Source organism: Morchella sextelata, assembly GCF_020137385.1.
Source record: "Morchella sextelata strain SCLS chromosome Unknown scls_14, whole genome shotgun sequence".
NCBI lineage: Eukaryota > Fungi > Ascomycota > Pezizomycetes > Pezizales > Morchellaceae > Morchella > Morchella sextelata.
The window spans coordinates 689,999-705,499 of NW_025408629.1; the positions used below are offsets into that span (position 1 = coordinate 689,999).

The 15,501-nt window shown below is 50.5% G+C and overlaps 5 protein-coding genes across 5 annotated transcripts; 3 read left to right on the forward strand and 2 right to left on the reverse strand.

Annotated features, from left to right (window-relative positions):
• Positions 1-174: 174 nt before the first annotated feature.
• H6S33_003043 (uncharacterized protein) lies at positions 175-2,368 on the forward strand (the record flags this gene model as incomplete). The annotated part of the gene is made up of 7 exons (XM_044834389.1): positions 175-188; positions 254-304; positions 360-518; positions 578-614; positions 674-717; positions 772-826; positions 1,445-2,368. 7 exons carry the CDS (start codon positions 175-177, stop codon positions 2,366-2,368), a joined length of 1,284 nt encoding a protein of 427 aa, XP_044692250.1.
• A 931-nt stretch (positions 2,369-3,299) lies between these two features.
• H6S33_003044 (uncharacterized protein) lies at positions 3,300-4,678 on the reverse strand (the record flags this gene model as incomplete). Its single annotated transcript, XM_044834391.1, has 2 exons — positions 3,300-3,721; positions 3,787-4,678. 2 exons carry the CDS (start codon positions 4,676-4,678, stop codon positions 3,300-3,302), a joined length of 1,314 nt encoding a protein of 437 aa, XP_044692251.1.
• Positions 4,679-5,591: 913 nt separating this feature from the next.
• Positions 5,592-6,132, reverse strand: H6S33_003045 (uncharacterized protein; the record flags this gene model as incomplete). The annotated part of the gene is made up of 3 exons (XM_044834392.1): positions 5,592-5,749; positions 5,855-5,953; positions 6,075-6,132. 3 exons carry the CDS (start codon positions 6,130-6,132, stop codon positions 5,592-5,594), a joined length of 315 nt encoding a protein of 104 aa, XP_044692252.1.
• A 3,034-nt stretch (positions 6,133-9,166) lies between these two features.
• H6S33_003046 (uncharacterized protein) lies at positions 9,167-10,418 on the forward strand (the record flags this gene model as incomplete). The annotated part of the gene is made up of 2 exons (XM_044834393.1): positions 9,167-9,560; positions 9,649-10,418. 2 exons carry the CDS (start codon positions 9,167-9,169, stop codon positions 10,416-10,418), a joined length of 1,164 nt encoding a protein of 387 aa, XP_044692253.1.
• A 1,555-nt stretch (positions 10,419-11,973) lies between these two features.
• Positions 11,974-12,829, forward strand: H6S33_003047 (uncharacterized protein; the record flags this gene model as incomplete). Its single annotated transcript, XM_044834394.1, has 6 exons — positions 11,974-12,026; positions 12,124-12,139; positions 12,201-12,300; positions 12,364-12,433; positions 12,492-12,505; positions 12,696-12,829. 6 exons carry the CDS (start codon positions 11,974-11,976, stop codon positions 12,827-12,829), a joined length of 387 nt encoding a protein of 128 aa, XP_044692254.1.
• Between the last annotated feature and the right edge of the window lie 2,672 nt (positions 12,830-15,501).

Below are 15,501 nucleotides of genomic sequence, written 5' to 3' on the forward strand. Positions count from 1 at the left end.
GCCGGCCCTCGGTACACATGCAACATGTGACTATATCGGGCTCAATCGTACTCGGTATCTTTGTTTGCTCTCCGCAAATTAGAGAGATTTGAGTTGTCTCCCCATCATCACCCTGGCCTATTGGAAACGTGCCGAGAAGGGGATGCAGCGGTTGAAAATTCCCAAGAGGTAGAGATGTTTCCCATCCTGTAGGTGATGTAGATATTACAAATGTTAAAGCAAATAAGCAATTGAGCTGACACTAGTATTATAGGCGTGCAGCCATAAGAACGCGGCCTGTGATGGCGGAACCCCAGGATTTCAAGTAAGGGAGACATGAGTTGTCTAGGCCTTTCCTTCTGGGAGGCCTCGTCGACTAGGAGGGCTAGCTACCTCCGAGGTATGCTCCTCCGGCATACCGAGGACGTCAGTGAAGAGTTCATTGGTGTGGCTCTCGGTGGGCGGGCAATCGCCACACTCACAAATGTCGGGTTTTTCAGTATCGGAATTCTTCCTGTGTTGGTGGGCGGGGGATTAAAGTAAGACAACAACTCTCTTATCTAGTCATGGTTATAAATATGGCTAACCAGTAGCTCAGAGGTTATTCGATGCAGCGTATTGGACTCAAAAAGTCTGTCATAGGGCGTCAATTTCAGCGGTGAGAGTATTCTTTGGTTCTGGCGTGATTTCCAAGCAATCTCTACGCCGAGTGGAAATCAATAAATTGACGTGTAAAATGTACGTTCTTTTGTATGCCTTTCCCTGTGACTTTTGAAACTGACAATCCCGCAGGTCCCATTTACGTCCCCTTTACTGCGGTTTCTCAATCGCCGAGTTTAATATTCTCGTGTACTTATTAAGTGAGCAATGCATTTACTTGCAATTGCCCGCCAAATTTAATTCTTCTCTCAGCCAAATTTAAGCTTTCGATGATGCATTTCCTGATGCATTTCCACTCGTAGTAGAGCACGTGTAGTGGAAGAGCATGGCCGGTCTGCCTGCCTGTCTGCCATTCCTGTGCCTGTCTGTCTGCCATTCCTGTGCCTGCCTGTCTGCCATTTCTGTGTCTGCCTGTCTGCCTGTTTCCTCTCTCGCTCACCCCTGCACCCCGATCCCTAACCCACGTCCCGTCGTGGCCTAGCTCCGCGCAAACGCGCGGGAAAAGAAAGAAAACACCTCTCCTCTCGTGTGCGTGCAGCTGGCAGAAAAACACTCGCGGACGGGAAACAACGTAGCCTCTCGCACACAACACCATCATCATCATCATCATCATCATCATCATCATCATCATCGGCATCCATCACAGAAAGCCCCCCACCCCCCACCCCCCACTCACTACTCACCACACACCCTCTCACTCTCTCTTACGCTTGCCCTTACTCTTATCATCTCTCACTCTTACCCACTCTCACACACTCTCCTCCTCCTCCTCACCACCAAGCTGGCGTCCTCAACCCCTCTCCAGTCCCTCCTCTCCCCCTACCTTGGTCATCTGGATCCCCTCGACCACCTCCTCACCTCCCTCCAGCTCACGCTCCAGCCCAACAGCCCCCCCAAACCCCTGCACGACCTCCTTCCGCAGCTCCTCGTCGGCCTCGGTCTCACCTCGACCCTCCTCCTCCTCCTCATCATGCGCCGCTTCTTTGCCCGCGTCGCCGGCGGCGGCGCCACGCCCATCATCTCCGGCGACGCCTCCCCGGACCCCAACCGCACCTCCGACACCATCACAATCAAGCACGGCAAGGACGAGTTCACGCTCACGTACGCCGCCACCGCCATCACGGGCGGCACCCTCACGGTCGGCGACCTCCGCACCGACTGCAGCAACCACATCACCGCAGATCCAACGCGCATCTCGCTCCTCTGCGCCGGAAAGAACCTCAAAGACGACGCGGCAACGCTCGCCTCGCTCGGCATCTCCACCGCCGCGAAGATCCTCTGCATGGGCTCCTCCGCGCCCATCCCCGCCGCTGCCGCCACCGAGGCAGACTCGGGCACCGCGGAAAAGTCGAAGAAGAAGAAGAAGAAGTCGGGCGCCAAGGCCCGCGGCGGCAGCGGCGCGGTGACGCCGGAGGTGCAGAAGGTCGTGGTGCTGACGCCCATGCAGAAGATTGATGCCGTGTGGGACGGCATCGTGGCGAACCTGCTGCCGCTCACGGAGGACTTTGTGAATAGCCCGCCGGCGGACGCGGCGAAGCGCGCGGACATGCATCGGCGGCTGTCGGAGACGATGATGGGCGAGCTGCTGAAGCTCGACTCGGTGGAGAGTAGTGAGCCAGAGGTGAGGGCGCGCAGGAAGGGCGTTGTTAAGGATATTCAGAGGGTGCTGGATGGGCTGGATAGGGTGCCGAAGGCGCAGGGCGAGGTGGGGGATTTTGATCTGGATTAGAGGTGGGGGAGGTACTAGAGGGTAGAGGAGGGGCTCCTCGGGGTGAGTTGAGCCTGGGGTAATATATATGTTTTTTGTCTTTTAAAATATTCCTATTAATTGGGGATTGTTGTGTGTGTGTGCGTGTGTGTTTTTGTGTTCTCTTCTCACGATTATGTTTTTTGCTGGCGGTCTGTCTCTTTCTTCTGCTTTTTTTTCACTCTAGGGATTAGGGCATCATAGATGGTCGGTCGATTGGGGGAAATTCTAAAAGGGAGCAAAAGGCGGGAAGGGGAAAAACAGATGCAATGAGTTTTATGGAAAGTCTGGAGTAGAGTAATGAGAATAGAGACTAGTTGAGATATTCTGATACAGATGTCCTTGTGACGGTGGTGGTGGGGTGTCAATGATCAACTGTTGACTTCCGGCGGTGTGTACAGTAGTCTTTACAGATATAATAGTATTCAATAGTTCTTGATATATAATGGTATCTGATTGATGATATCACACTATAGTGTCTCTGGCTGTAAATACGTTCCCTAGAGGGATATAAAAGATGCGGTCTACAGCTAGCCCCAACCCCCCGAGACCCAAAAAGTTAAAAATGGAGATCATAAAAATAGGTAGCTACGGGTATGTGGTCGCGTCGGGAGTCATTGATAGGCCTTGGGCTCTTGTTGTGGATGGTTTTTGCTCAGTTTGTGGTTGGGTGCCGGCAATGATTGATTGACTGGAAATGATTGACGTTACAACTACAGCTACCATGCAGGGCAGTAAACTACAACAATTTCACGGTCCATGTTTTTACACACACGCCCAAAAGAACATCCGCCCAATTACAGTCTCCCACCATCAATTCTTCGCACCAATGCTGGAATGGAAGTATACCTTCTCCAGCCCTGCCTCCCTACAAAATAAAACAAAGCGAAAAAAAAGCACCCCCACCCCCCCCTTACGCCATAGCACTCCCCACAGTCCCCACCGGCCTCTCCACCAGCGTCACCAACCCCTCCACCACGCTCCTCCTCGCGGGCTCACTCGCCACCTTCCCCGCGCCAACATAGCACATCCACAGCGCCGTCGACAGCCTCGGATCAGCCACGCTGCCCAGCACCACAACGTGGTCCTTCTCGGCGTCGCCGTCGCCGCCGACGCGCCCGTCGTTGCGCCCCGTGGGGTCGAACAGGCACTCGAGCGCGCCGTTTGCGTCGCGCACGAGGAGCAGCGTCTTCTGCTTGGGCACGGATTTCTTCTGCCCGAATGCTTGCTTGAACGAGGTCAGCGCGTGCGAGAAGGCTTCGTCGTCGTAGGCCGCGTTCTTGCTGGTGCGCGATTGGATGCCGCGGATCCAGCCGTCGCGGAGGTGCTGGTAGTCTGCCGTCTAGCTGTTAGCACACCTGCCCCCCCCCCTTTCCCTCCCATCTGGGATGAACACATACCGGTATTCCTCGTCGGCACAATCCTCAGCACGGACCTAACCCCCGCCCCCTCCGGCCCCAACAACCCCTCCCAGAACGCCTCCCCCTCCACCGCCAACTCCCCCCTCAGCACGTCCCTCTCCCCCGCCGTCGCCGCCGTCACCCCCTCGCCCACGCGCCGCGCCAGCGCCGCCTGCACCTTCGCTAGGTCGTCGGCTGCCACATACAAGCCCACGACATACACCTCGATGCCCAGGAAGCTGACGGTTCTGATCCCCAGGCCAACCAGCGCATACTCCGTCCCGCCCAGCCTCAGCGTCTTCGGGAACGCCGGGACACTGGTCGTGCCGCTGGGGACCAGCTCCACGCCGGCCGCCTTCTCGGCGGCGCTGTGCAGGATCGCGGGGGTGCCGGGCTTGATGGGGGTGGTGGTGGTGGTGGTGCCGGGGGGCGACTCGGCCTTGTGCTCGATGTCGATGGAGGTGGCGAGGAACCAGAGGGCGCCCATGGACAGCGTTGCGCAGACGATGAGGGTGGTTTGGCGCCGCTTCTGGGCGGCGAGGGCGGAGCGGGTGGCGGTGGGGGTGGTGTAGGTGTGTGTGGTGGGGGGGCGGTGGGGCGCGGTGGTGAGGGTGCGCGGGAGGGGGGTGAGGCGGAGGTTGCGGGGGAGGGTGCGGGGGAGGGCGCGGAGGAGGAGGGGGCGTGGGGTGAACATGCTTGTGGGTATCGTGAGGGTTTCAATTGTGGTGTGGATGGATGGTGGAGAGTTGAGGTGAAGAGGAAGAGAGGCGGTGGTGGTGAGTGGAGCCTTGGCGTGCATCATACGATGGCGGGGACCTGTGGCCTGAGAACTGGCTTCTCTACAGGACAGACAGCCGCTTCCGGGGTCAATGATAGCTGAGTTTTCCCGCATCTTGAGCGACTCCAATTCTCATTCAACACCCAAAATGACCGTTCGGAGGTGTCACTCATTGGCACAGGCACATCCACTAGAACCGACCAACTACTGGCCACTTGAAGATTTACAAAGCAATTGAGAAGAATTACAGATACTATGTGCCAGCTAATATCGAGACGCCTGCAGGTTTCTCTACGGCGGTAACACACAGAGCGCTGTGAAATGTGGTGGTGGGAACCATTGACCAAAACCTCACAGGCAAAATATGGCAGCCCTCATATATCGACACTCTACTAGTACAGTACACACCCCATTTACCTACTAATCTGAATCATGAACCAATTCAAAACAGCAATGATTCTATTCCGGTAAGATCACAATATCAGGGTGTAAATAAACATAGGTGCTCCACAGTTAGCCATGCCGGGACTTCTCATATAACTGTTTCTATTCCGCAAAGTTGGTTTCTGGATCGGGTTACTAGAATTCTCTCTCTAACAAGGCCGGCATGGGATCCCGATGACTACTTTGCTCTGATACTTGACTATTGCCGTGTCTGCTCTCGTTCCACAAGATGTCTCCAAATAATCCTCCTGAAGCCTCCGGATGTGTCTGTTTCCACAAACCTTAGTAGAGGGTTCGCTCGAAATGGGTGTAAGTGGTCGACATGATCATTGACATCCCACAAGCAACAACTATATCACTGGCAACCACCCGGGTGTGTCTACTGTAGCCATCAGTGATACCATGACGACATAGCTCCCAACCCCCGCACTCCCCAGCTCTCTACAAATCTAACTTATCACAATCAAATCACAATCAAATCACTCGAACAACTCATTCCTCATAAGGAAGCAAGTAATTTCTTTCAATTCCAATCAAGCCACCACAAAGCTATCTATCCAAAAAAGAAAAAGAAACCCATCATCTAAATAGCGCCAGCATCCTTCAACAGCTTCGGCAGCTCGCTCTTACGAGCATCCAGGTCCGAGTTACCACCGATGAAGTTCTGCCCGATGAAGTTCTGCGGGACGGTGCGCTGGCCGTATAACTCCTGGAGGGCATCCTGGATCTCGGCTCCGTCGTCTGCAGTTGATTAGTATGATAGTTCTTTCTCTGAGCGGATGAGGGGAGGAGTGGTGAGGGGATGAGAGCAGTGGAGGGTGGGGGGTGGGGGTGAGGGAGGCATACCAATCTGGTCGAGCTCAAGAACATAGAACTTTGCGCCGAGGCCGCTGAGGGTTTCCTTTGAGGCTTTACAGTAGGGGCAGTATGATTTACTGAACACGGCTGTATTATCCTCGGGTAAGCAACGATATCTCCCAACCCAAAAAAGACCAAAAACATCGGAAAGGCAGAGATGGAGCAGGAGGTAGAGAGGGAAAGAAAGAGATGGAGGGAAGAAGCATACCAACAGGGTTGCTATCGATGATGCCCTGCACCTTCTGCTTGGTAGCTGCGGAAACCATTGTCGGCTGCGAGCTTCCGAAAAGACGTCTGAATATCGAAGTTATTTTGAAGAGCGTGTGTGCGGCGAGTGTTCGAGCAGGAAGAACTGGTCGAACTCTCTATTTAGTGGGGGATGATGATGATGTTGGGTATATATGTGGGATGAAGATGAGTAATGGAAGGCAATGTGGTTGTAGAGGCTGGTTTTTATGAGATTCGGCAACGACGGCGATGGATGACGTTTTTGGTGGTGGGGGAGCTGATTATGTCAGGCAGTGCTAGTGGGGTTCTTGTGTGTTCGGCGTCTCTGGGTGCTTTGGGCCTTCCGTCGGGGGCCTAGGCCCTGTTTTCCCTGCCCACAAACGTCCTCGCCGATGGGAGACGCACGCACCCCAGAGGCGCTCGCCGATGTGCGTGGGTGGCTAGGTCGGTTGGCTTGTTCGGGATAGCCCTTTAGTACTGAGGTATATGCAGGGGTGCGCAGTTTGTGGTATGGATGGTAATGCGAATGTTCTTACATGTAGTCGCTAACTTCCTCGGCGCGGTTGGCTCTACATACTCGAATAGCCGAGTCCCGCGCAGATTTACTCGTGATACCTGGCTTACATGCATGTGGATAATTAATCTTACAGGCAAGGTTGATGATTTCTAATAAATCTGAATTTTAAATACTGACATGACGTGTCGGAGCAAGCTCTTGGTCGGATATAACCTATATACACACATGCATGTATTAGAAGGTATAGCTAGTGATCTATAAAGACATGTGGAGCTCTCTAGAGGTAAGCACAACAACAGCGGCCGCGGAGCTTTCTGCGGGACTTCAGATGGCACCATGGACGAAACCGAGTGACAACACATGATTGATGCTACGTCCCAGCGTTTCGCCAAGACAACACGACAGTCATAAAATGCTGCTCAAGAAACAACCGTGTGAGGTTCAGAGACGACACAAACTTGGGGAAGCTTCACCATGATCGAATTAACCCGGGATTGGGGATGGCCGTTGTGTCCTGCTCCTGTAGGGGCCTCCTTGGTGAGGTTTCAAACCCTCGCGAACTATAAAGACTGTACGGTACCGGTGGAATGCCCACACACGTGTGTAGAGCATCTTGGTAATCTGTCTGTGCTCCAGATAGACCGCTCTACAGGATGGGGTTTCATAGAGTAGGTAATATCCCAGTGCTCTACAAGCACAACAGCTGCTGTCAACCCAGTACTGGTCTGCCAAGCCCCAAGTAACAGGTCTACATACCATAGAGTTGTAGAGGCTTACGCACATGGCTCCAACCCTACTCGCCCCAAGAGCTGAAAAGCAAAAAAGCATGCCTCCCCGGATAAAACAGAATCTAGAGTAGATTCCTTAGAGCATTATGCAGGTCGTGGTGGTACATAACAACAAAGGCCGTAGACCGGGGGGCCAAACAGCGGGATGTACCGCGATCGGCGTTCTGGATGAAACAAAAAGAAAGCTTAAATGGACCTTACACCGAGGGACGTGGGGGAGGGGGGTTTAAACGTGTTATGTTTTTTTTCCAGCTGTGATAAGTATATTTTATGAAACTGTTTGATGGAATCGATGACGTGCTTCTCAATTTTACCTACCTACATTTCCTCCGACGTCATGATGGTTGTGAAGCGTGTGTATGTGGCTGGTTGCGCATTCAACGACGTTCGTAGAAAATCAGACATCTTCGAATATGACAAGGTTCCTAATTGGAGGATCGAGACCCGGCACTCTGAATAGAGTAGGGCACGCCATGGAATACCAATTGTAGGAGTTGAATCAAAGGTAAAACCCCCAAAATCTGAGGACAGCGAGAGAAGATGCGTAATCCTGCAACCAGGTCATCTCAACTTCAGCTGTTCCATGACCTTTTCTTTCGGGGCAATCAGTGGTGAGCTGGTCTCGTTCATTGATTTAATAGTATGAGACGACGTCTTCCCCGTAGATCATTTCCATCTCCAGGAGGTGGAATTCAATGTATCATTTGGAATTTTTAGTTCCGGGAATGTGGTTCTTGGTAGGAATTTAGTTTGAAGATAAGGGACAACTTGGTTAGGGCCCCCATGTGAAACCTGATTTTTTCTCGGATCTGAGGATCCAGCCAGCCAGCCAGCCAGGTCGGGGCTTTGCGAGATCCCGCCTTCCAGAAAACAAGCCGACGATCATGATCTGCAACGGTTCTGGGGGTGCTTGTTTTTAAGCTTCGTCCATCAACAAAGGGCCGTATGTGCTGGAGGGAGGGAGGGAGTGTGTGTGTGTGGGATGTGAGGGAGGGTGGGCATTCGGACATCAGGTGACCCAGAAGACACCAAAGCTCTGACGGATGCGGGATGTAATTGTGGGCATCCCAACGGACCTGTGCGAACAGAACGAATAGAGGGCTCGATAGCCATTGCAATCTCTAGGCCAGGTATTCGTGATATGTATGCAGGTGGTTACAGCAATCGACCTATGATGTTGGGTTCGTGAGCTGTCTGGGCCGTCCTGTGGCACCTATCCCTACCACTGCTTGGCAGCGGATGTCGATTTACTAAGCCCAAAAAGCAATCTGATTGGTCAATTTAGTCGTTTCAAGTGCTTTCTCCAAGCGAAACACCCTTGTACTCGTAGGGTGAATTATGGGTTGGCAGCAGTTATTTTTTTTTTTTTTCCTCTTTCTCTCTCTCACTCCCTCGCCTACGCATCCGCTAGCTAACTAGACCATCTTCCCACATTTGGTTTTCTTCCTCTTCTCTCCTTCCCTCTCACCCCTCCACTCCTCTTCACCCACTTTCATCATCTCGATCTCCACCAAAAAACAACCCCACCATCCATCTCTCCCATCTCTCCCACCTCTCCTCTCCTCTCCTCTCCCCTCTCCCCTCCACCTGCTCCTCCTCTCCCCTCCACCTGCTCCTCCTCCTCCTCCTCTTTTCCGTTTCTTCAACCCCACCCCCCACCCCTCTACCCTCTACTCCCCCCACCTCCACCTAGCCTCCGTCATCCATCCAATTACCTCTTGCCCCACCTTACCTCTTCAACAAGCAGCAACCCCGCATTGACCAACTATGTCTAACGAGGATAGAGAAGCTACTGGTGCCGATGATTCTCTCTTTGAGAACTCCTTCCGCGACCTCAACGTGAACGATGACGATGACGAAGGAAGGATCCGTACCGAGGACGAGTACGCCCAGGAAACATTAACTCTCCGCGCCATCGTTTCCTCTAAAGAAGCCGGTGTCATCATCGGCAAGGCTGGGAAGCACGTTGCTGATCTCAGAGATGAGACTGGTGTGAAAGCTGGTGTCAGCAAGGTGGTGCCTGGTGTCCATGACAGAGTTCTTACTGTCACTGGAGCACTGGAGGGAGTTTCCAGGGCGTATGCCATGGTTGCTGCCACTTTGTTGGAGAGCCCATTGAGCAACACGATGAGCAGCACCTCTGTGCCTTCTGGACAGCATCGTATGTTTTGACCCCTTCCTTTAAACATTCCTCTAGTCAGGAACAAACATTTTACCCCTGGAAAACACTGACAAAGAACTCTCTGTAGCCATCCGTCTGCTTATTTCTCACAACCACATGGGCACCATCATCGGTCAGAAGGGTTTCAAAATCAAGCACATCCAAGATGTTTCTGGTGCGCGCATGGTTGCGTCAAAGGAAATGCTCCCACAATCAACTGAGCGTATCGTCGAAGTCCAGGGTGACGCCAACTCTATCCGTCTCGCAATCTGGGAAATCGGAAAGTGCCTCGTCGACGACTGGCAAAGAGGGAATGGAACAATTTTGTACGATCCCCTGGTGCGTTCTCAAGGCACCGAGCTCGAAGGAAGCACCGGTACTGGAGGACGGATGAGATCCGGCAACGGTGGTATGGGAGGTGATAGGTACCAGGAGCGCGGAAGCAGAGGCTCTTACACTCGCACCGGAAACGGCGCCGACTTCTCGGACCACACCAGCAGCTCTTTCCGCCGCACTGGAGCCCCCACATCTATGCGTACCTCGGACCGCTCTCCCTCAGCGCCCGGCCAACCTATGATTTCTGAGGATGGAGAAGAGTATCAAACTCAGAACATCTCCATCCCTGCTGATATGGTTGGTTGCATCATTGGTCGTGCAGGATCCAGGATCCAGGAGATCCGCAGGAGTTCTGGATCAAAGATCAGCATTGCTAAAGCCGCCCACGACGAGACTGGCGAGAGGCTGTTCACACTCATTGGAACCCCTGCCGCGAATGAAAAAGCTCTTTACCTGCTTTACGAGAACTTGGAGGCCGAGAAGATTAGGAGGTCTAGCCAGGGAAGCCCTGGTCACGAATAGGCGTTTTTTTGATTTTTCAAAGTTGGGGGTAAAAATATTGGGGATTGAATTAACTTAGTTCACTGTCTCTTTTCTAGCTATTTTCTGGGCAATAAAGTGTCCATTGCCATTATTATATCTGACAGTATGGGTTCGAAAACCACAGTAATGTTTTTATCCGGTTTTCATAACCTGCATACCTAGGTCTTAATGTGTCAGTGTGTACCGGTGGTTGGAAACGATATTTTTTTCTCTTTTTTGCGATTCGGGGGTTTCGGGCTGCTTTTTTTTACTTTTTTTTTTTTTTTTAACTGGGAAAATACAGGCGAAAGTGTCTACGGACAGTTATGGAACCAAAAATTATCACTTTTAAAGCCCTTATTCTCTTCTCAGTTTAACCTACATTTTTTCCATGTGGTGTTTTCTCTCTCTCACTCTCTTCTCTCTCCTCTTTAAATGGAAAATTGCTTAGCTTTCTTTTATATTGTTTAAAGAGCTAGGGCTATTAGGGACCGAGCCGATTGTAAAGGCGAGGAAGTGAGGAAATGATGTGGGGTGTTTGTCATTCCTATGATGCAATTCTTTTATTTTTATGGCTATGGGAAACATGTGATTTACGGGTGTTTATTCCTTGAAGTACAACTATCTAATCATTCTTCCCCCCTCCCTACCACCTCCTCTTTGTCTCATTTTTCACCTTTATCGATTAGGGGGACACACGTGCTTCTGTGCTTTTCTGTTGGGACCTATAAGTGAAATCGTTTGATGGTGCCGGCGGAGTTCGATGGTGGTAGAGCAGGTGTGTGGTGGTGGGGTTTATTTTATCAGGCAGACCATCACCTGCCCTGTCAAACAGCAGCAGCTGTGCGTTTAACACATGTGGGAAATACATGTGTTGACCCGCCTGCCGGCCTCCCCCTCCTGACTGAGTGAAAAAAAGAAGATCTGCCACTCTTCCTCCTTAATATAGTTTGTAGCCATGTGTCTCCCCGGGTTCAATGCTAGTATAACCCCAAAGGGGGGGAAGGTGGTTCGGGGGGAAACCCACGATCGCTGCCCCGCCTTTGTTTCCCACTCACGCATTCGTGTATGGGCCAGTGACACAAACGGGCGGCGGCAGATGACAGGGCATGCGCAGAGTGGAATCCGATGGGCGGCATCATCATCTTATCAGTTGGTTAGAACGGCCACCCACGGGGGGAAGGTGATAGAGTGCTCCAGAGATAAATTACCGAAAAGCGGGAGCGGGAACGGGGGATGGGATGTCCGATGAGGGGGACGTCAGAAAAGAATTTTCCGTTTTACGACGTGTTCTTTTCAGGAAGCAGCACCAGGCAGCAGCAACAGTAGCAGCAGCCAGAAACAAGAGGGCGGAATTTAAATGCCATGTCAGGATTTGAGTTGGACCCTGCAGCGGCATGCGGGCCGATTGTAGATTTATGAGGCTCTATATCGGAATAGGCGCATAGGGGGGCGATGATCAGTCCCTCAAAATCTCTCGGACAGACCCCGCCTGTTAGACTGGAGTACTACCTCGCGGGGAGAACCTTTGGGAAACAGATGGATACATGACCGGATGGACTTGGTGGAGTTGGACGCACACTGCTCGTGGGGATGGCAGATACATGGGTAGATTTCCCATGTTTGGTAACTCTGTAGCAAGCGCTTCGATCGCCGATATTCGCTTCGCCGCGATAGACAATCGGTAATAACGTTCAACGCCTAGGTTGATAATCGGTGAAGTGTGTCGAACCCATTTGGGAGCCTAAGGCTGCTATCGTTTATGTATTAACGGATTGGTAGGTCTTTTGTTCAAAGTGGTTTCTAAGAGCGTCTCCAAGGTGCTATAAGGAATCCATTGAACACAGATGGGAAGCGGGAAATCTTGGTTTTGATGTTAGACGTAAGTAGACTATGGTCGGGCGGAACTTAACTGGGGTTCTACGGGCCGCCCCCGGTTAGTTAGCGCAAGTTCCGTGCGGAGCTGTAGACATCGGGGCGGGCCGTTCTGACTTCCGGACTCGGAATCTCAAGAGGTCACTCGGTTATTTGTGGATGGTTCGTGCACATATGATGGCTTATCGATAATGATAGGATTTTATCGCGGAGTAGGTTTTTTCTCATATTTATCTGAGTTGTTCTGTCATGCACGATCACTCGGTGATTCCCATATGACACTTCTTGTAGAGTGACCAGCAAGGTTGAAAAAACGACAATTAAACGTATCCTGAGATACATTGAGGCGGGTATAAAGACTCGAATTAAGTGAGTCCTGTAACGGGAATTAACTTTTTGTAGAAATTTGTAGTTTCCTAAGCCAGAACCAGAATGCGGCACCACCTTCGCCTGATGCGACATATTGCCCTCCACGGGTGTTATCGATAATCAAGAAAGAGATCGAGTTGCCTGTAAAATTACCCCTGTATTGGTAATAAGGTTTTGAAAATTTGGATTTGTGAACACGGGTGTGCTACATCACATCAGCCTTTAGCCTTGCTGGAACCTACAGCTAGCTGGTTGATTTGTCGTAGCTTGGCTGCTTTCTTGAAATACTGCCACTTCGCTAGATAATAACTTAAAAATAAAGCTGAAGTAGAACTCCTCGCCAACTAAATTTTTCGTCGTTGCCCCACCGTCGCATTGACTGTGTTAGGGTGCGTAATTTCCCTTATACAGACTCGATTGCTCCAAGGACGGCAACCATATAGCAAGGTCGCAAGGAGACACCTTTATTCGAAGTTATTTCTACTCGGGAAACTTGTAATTGATATGTTTCTGTGTAGAGGTAAATAATAGCGAATATCAAATATCGTATGCTCTTGAATAGTAGAATCGAGTGATATTGAATGACTCCAATAGTACCGATGAACTATGAACAGACTCGTAAAGATTAAAGCTCATAGCTCGTTCGATAGAATAGAAAACAATAGGGGAGATAAATTCTATGCCACGAATGCTTTCGCTAACTATCCGAAGCGCTATTCCAAAATAATGATTTTCATAAACATAACCTCAGGAAGCCTTGAGTGTGGCCAGGCTTTGTTCGGGTCCTAAACGATAGCCAAACATCGTAATCGGGTTTGAAGCTCGTAAGATTGATAGTCCTGATTGAGTTTATCGTTTCTAGTTCCCTCTAGTAGATATGCTTTCCAAATAGCTCTATTTGTTTATGTCTTATCAACCATCAATTGATGTGAATCAATGAGATTTATTAGGTAACGTAAAGTTGAAAACATTCTAGATAGAAATATGAGTAGTGATAAATAAATGGGCCATTTGTGCCCTGCCTCATATTGCTGTATCGTCGGAGATGGTTGAAACTTCTTATTGCAATAGTTGATTCCCAGAATTTCAATGCATAGCTCCCTCGATAGATGAAAGAGTGATGATGGTAAATGCATATATGCATACTTCAAGCCAATGCGCTGAGCTTGAATTTAGCGATGGACAGTTGATCGAGAGGTTGCTGATATGGCACAAAATGCAAGCCACGAATGTCACACGTTTCTGTGGCTGTATTCAACGTTTTTATCTGTAATCATGTTAAGAAGAATTTCAAACATGGAAATGATAGGTAGTTCTGTTCCGTGCCAATATGTGTGGCGACGGTAGGAGTCTTATCTCCTTCGGCATATGGGTCGTATCGTATTTGTTTCTGCGACATCAAAATCAAACGCCATTCCACTACCCGATACCCCTTCCAACGTAATAAGATTAAACCTCAATCGCCATATACTAATACAGCTGGGAGTGATGTTGGTGCGTCGATCTTCGTGCCTTGAACATTTATTTTTGTCTCCTCGTGGCTTTCACAGTCCTTCAAAAGAATTTCGGCCAACTCTTTATGATTTATATTCTCCTTCTGGGTGAACTTGATTCGAATATTTGTGTCGTGAGTAAAAGTTTGATCGAAATTTCTTAGCGCTCCTGGTGATCTGTTTCATGGGAGCGCTTCCAATAATATCCTTGCAACTTCGGATGTAATTTACCAAGAAATGTCCTCGTGCCCTCTTGCCATCATGCAACTATCTAGCGAGAACATCCCGGAGATTCCTTTCCAGGGAAATGATACTGGATACGAATCCTTTTAATATTCGTCTGGAGAGAGCTGTGTATGTATTAAAGTTTGTAAGCACCATGAGTATTGAGCAAAGAGCCCGAAGGTGGTGTTTTAGAGAGGGAAGAGGTGCTTATTTATCCAACGACAGCCCTGCTTGCCTCTAAGCCACTGAAAGAGACGCCAGAGATCATCAGAGATCACTCGCTCCTTTCCATCTAAGCGGTGTAACTGACTGTGGCTCGAGATCTCCCGTCTATTGGGAAGACACAGTACCAGATAGATGGGATGGATCCATATTCGGTTTGATGATAGATGCCAGATGAACGATAGAGACAAAAGGATTGGATGATGGATGAAGTTGACTCATTTATCTGGATCAACCTCGCTGGATAAGAGTGCCAGAAATTTGAAATTGGGGATTCTGCACACCACACTGCCCGATAAGTGTATTGCTTGGTAGTGGGGCTGATGTTTCAGGACCACCAAGAAACATGCGTTGAAAAACCAGAGGCTGGTCAAAGACACTTGTCTTTTCTTTAGTACGTGCATGATACACACGTCAGGGCGGTGCAGTTCAACAAGTAGGATGTTGAGTTTGTTGAACATACATGGAGTAGTTAAGCCGGAAAACCTGGGGGTGCGGGACGCCGTTAACTACCATTACGGGTTTACCAGTTTACCAGCCACTCTCACTGATGCCCTGGTGCCCTCTGATGCTGCCCTGATGCCTGATATGAAGAGTGTCTGACAACAAACGCACAGACCCCACAAATTCACCCATAACCCCACACCAGGGCAAAACCGGGTTAGTAAGCGCTGATGTGAAATCTGATTGGCCAAAACAGGGCTAAGACGACCGCGGTGATTGGCACCAACAGGCGGCGGGCACTGGCACTTGAGAACGGGGGTCGTGGGAAACCCTGCAGCTGAGCCTTCCTTGAACTTCCATCCCCATTCGTTGTTGGGCACCTCGCATCGTGCAGCCCCAAAAGCCTTGCAACTCGCGACACACTCAAGACTAGGACAAGCAAAGCAAGATCTAGG